Genomic DNA, 2,145 nt, shown 5'->3' on the forward strand with positions numbered 1-2,145 from the left:
CCATTAATGTTGTCAGGCAATATCACTGTAAGACTGGGTATTGATGTGCCCTTGCTTGAGAAATAGCACAGTCTAAACTGTAGCTCATGACATTAGGATTTGCTCATTAATGTCCTTTATTCGTAGCACGGCGAACTGCGAGCAGCCTCCTAGATGGGTTTACAAATGCATGGGATACGAGTCATCAGAAGACTGATAAGCAGCATACATCTTTCTGCTGGGTTTTAGGTAGTTGTATGCAGTCGCATTGAAGTTTATAAGCTAATCTGGTGTGGGCTGAAGTGCACCATTAAGTGCACATAATGCACAATTCTAATAAATCTGCTTGTTCAAGCTCAAAAGCTTTGAACCATCGGTTCAAGTGTTATGAGCATCTAATTCTAGGGGTGTTGTAGAAAATGGTTAGACGAGATGCTTTTAGCATTTGCCCCATTAAACAGCTTCCGTCATTATTGGATATGTGAATCCCCAATGGCCTTCACATGTTTCTGCTGAAATTTGTGAGTGGACTACAAACCATAAATTTAGAAATCTTAAGTGTCATTTTAAGTAATGTCTTTTGCCATGTCAACTCATTTAGATGAGTGTACTGAAAAAGGGTGAAAAAAAAAACCCATAGAGAGCACAGTATTAGTGAATCAGATCTTTATTGGGCAACATTAAAGTTGGCCTTCAGAGTGTCCTGTGTTTGCTCACCCCCTTTGCTCAAAACTGGAGCTGTAGTGAGTGACTGTGCCTGGGGGATACTTGCCAGTAAGCAATATGTAGCCCAAATAAGGGTTTTCAGACAAAAACCCATCAAGGTCTGATGACAGAGGGTCACTGAAGTCCTCATTGAAACCTTCAGCATCAGGATAAGACTCAAAGCCTTGCATTTCAGTTTCAGATTCTGAGTTGCCATGCTCAAAGGCCCTCTCCACACGAGACAGTTCGCCTTTCTGGAACACAGGGGGAAGAGGGTCTGGTGCTCCCACATAGAAAGGTGGAAATTTGTCAGATTGAGGGTTGGGAGGCATAACTGCCCAGCTGAAGTCTGAGCACAAAAGTTAAAGGAGGGATGTTGAGTATTATGGCAAGCTTGTATTAAGAGTTTATTTCTACATGTCTGTACTAGTTACCGTGATTTAAGCCCAGCTGAAAACTCGGTTGTGTCGAGTCTGCGTGGGAGTCACTACTGTGTCCCGAGTATGCAGACGCAGGATAAGCATCAGAGCTGTGAGAGCTGCCTGCTGATCCACTCGCAGCACTACTTTCAGGGTGATCTGAATTTGGGACAACCCAAGAATCAGATGACACGGGCGCAAACACAGCAGAAGGTACTTCCCAATCAGAATCAGCAGGAGATTTAAAGTAACCACTGCTGGAGGAGACGTCAGGATCCGTACCTGCACAGCAAGAGAAGTCATTAGTACAACTTTAAAGCAGACTTAACATTTAGAATTAGAAATGCTGAGACTTGTTGAATTTTACCTCTCTTCACAGAGTAGCTGTAACTATCGCCACTCAGCATGACAAGCAGCAAAGCCCTGTCGACATAGAAAAAATATTAACTACAGCAACTTGGCAACAACTAAGACCCCTCAGAAAATATAACCACTCACTTACCCTAAGGAAAGCCAAACACCCATCATGTTGAACGAGCTTCTTAATAGCCACTGCTGCCCTGTCAAAGCTTTATAAATGCTACAAATGACCTGCCCTGACCAATCACAGCATAACAAGTTAACCACGCACAGCTGCACAGATAAAGGCGGAGCCCTCAACCTGAAATTTAAGCTGGTCCAGTTGCAATGATTTTGTTCAGTGCTACAGTACGTGCAAAACGTTTTCTTTACATACAGTTTTGTGCCTCACTGCGTGTTGGCCCAGTGATTTTGATTGGTCACTTGTTTTATCATGGTTAACGTGCACCAGTAATTCAGCAGCATGTCCATACTGTAATGAGACGGACACCTATCTAACTGAATTCCTCAGAGTCTTGGGTTGTTAAAGATAAATAACATTTTAAAACACAAGAAAGATGTCCTATGCTGGTGGAGCTAAAGTGCCAAAAGGCCCGTCACACGGCTCCCTCGTAAAATATTAGATTTCCGAAAGATTTTTACAGCAAACAAATCATCGGCGCCAACCAAAAACTGGGGTGCA

The 2,145-nt window shown here is 43.0% G+C and overlaps 1 protein-coding gene across 3 annotated transcripts; it reads right to left on the reverse strand.

The window, feature by feature from the left end:
* Positions 1–630: 630 nt before the first annotated feature.
* LOC101481795 (uncharacterized) lies at positions 631–1,703 on the reverse strand. Of its 3 annotated transcripts, none has more exons than XM_004542222.4 (4): positions 1,606–1,703; positions 1,471–1,526; positions 1,119–1,385; positions 631–961 (listed from the first exon to the last, which is right to left on the reverse strand). In XM_004542222.4, exons 1-4 carry the CDS (start codon positions 1,629–1,631, stop codon positions 693–695), a joined length of 618 nt encoding a protein of 205 aa, XP_004542279.1. In that variant the 5' UTR covers positions 1,632–1,703; the 3' UTR covers positions 631–692. The 3 variants fall into 3 exon arrangements, with proteins under 3 accessions (XP_004542279.1, XP_004542278.1, XP_012772080.1); XM_004542221.4 differs by having other exon boundaries at positions 631–1,033; positions 1,606–1,702; XM_012916626.3 differs by having other exon boundaries at positions 631–1,033; positions 1,119–1,262; positions 1,606–1,656.
* Positions 1,704–2,145: the final 442 nt, after the last annotated feature.

Source organism: Maylandia zebra, linkage group LG15 (assembly GCF_041146795.1).
Source record: "Maylandia zebra isolate NMK-2024a linkage group LG15, Mzebra_GT3a, whole genome shotgun sequence".
In the NCBI taxonomy this organism is placed as follows: domain Eukaryota; kingdom Metazoa; phylum Chordata; class Actinopteri; order Cichliformes; family Cichlidae; genus Maylandia; species Maylandia zebra.

Coding starts and splice junctions, on each gene's coding strand:
- LOC101481795 (XM_004542221.4), bottom strand. CDS start 1,631: ATGATGGGTGTTTGGCTTTCCTTAGG. Junction 1,527..1,605: donor GGTGTTTGGCTTTCCTTAGG/GTAAGTGAGTGG, acceptor CTATGTCGACAG/GGCTTTGCTGCTTGTCATGC. Junction 1,386..1,470: donor CAGCTACTCTGTGAAGAGAG/GTAAAATTCAAC, acceptor CTTGCTGTGCAG/GTACGGATCCTGACGTCTCC.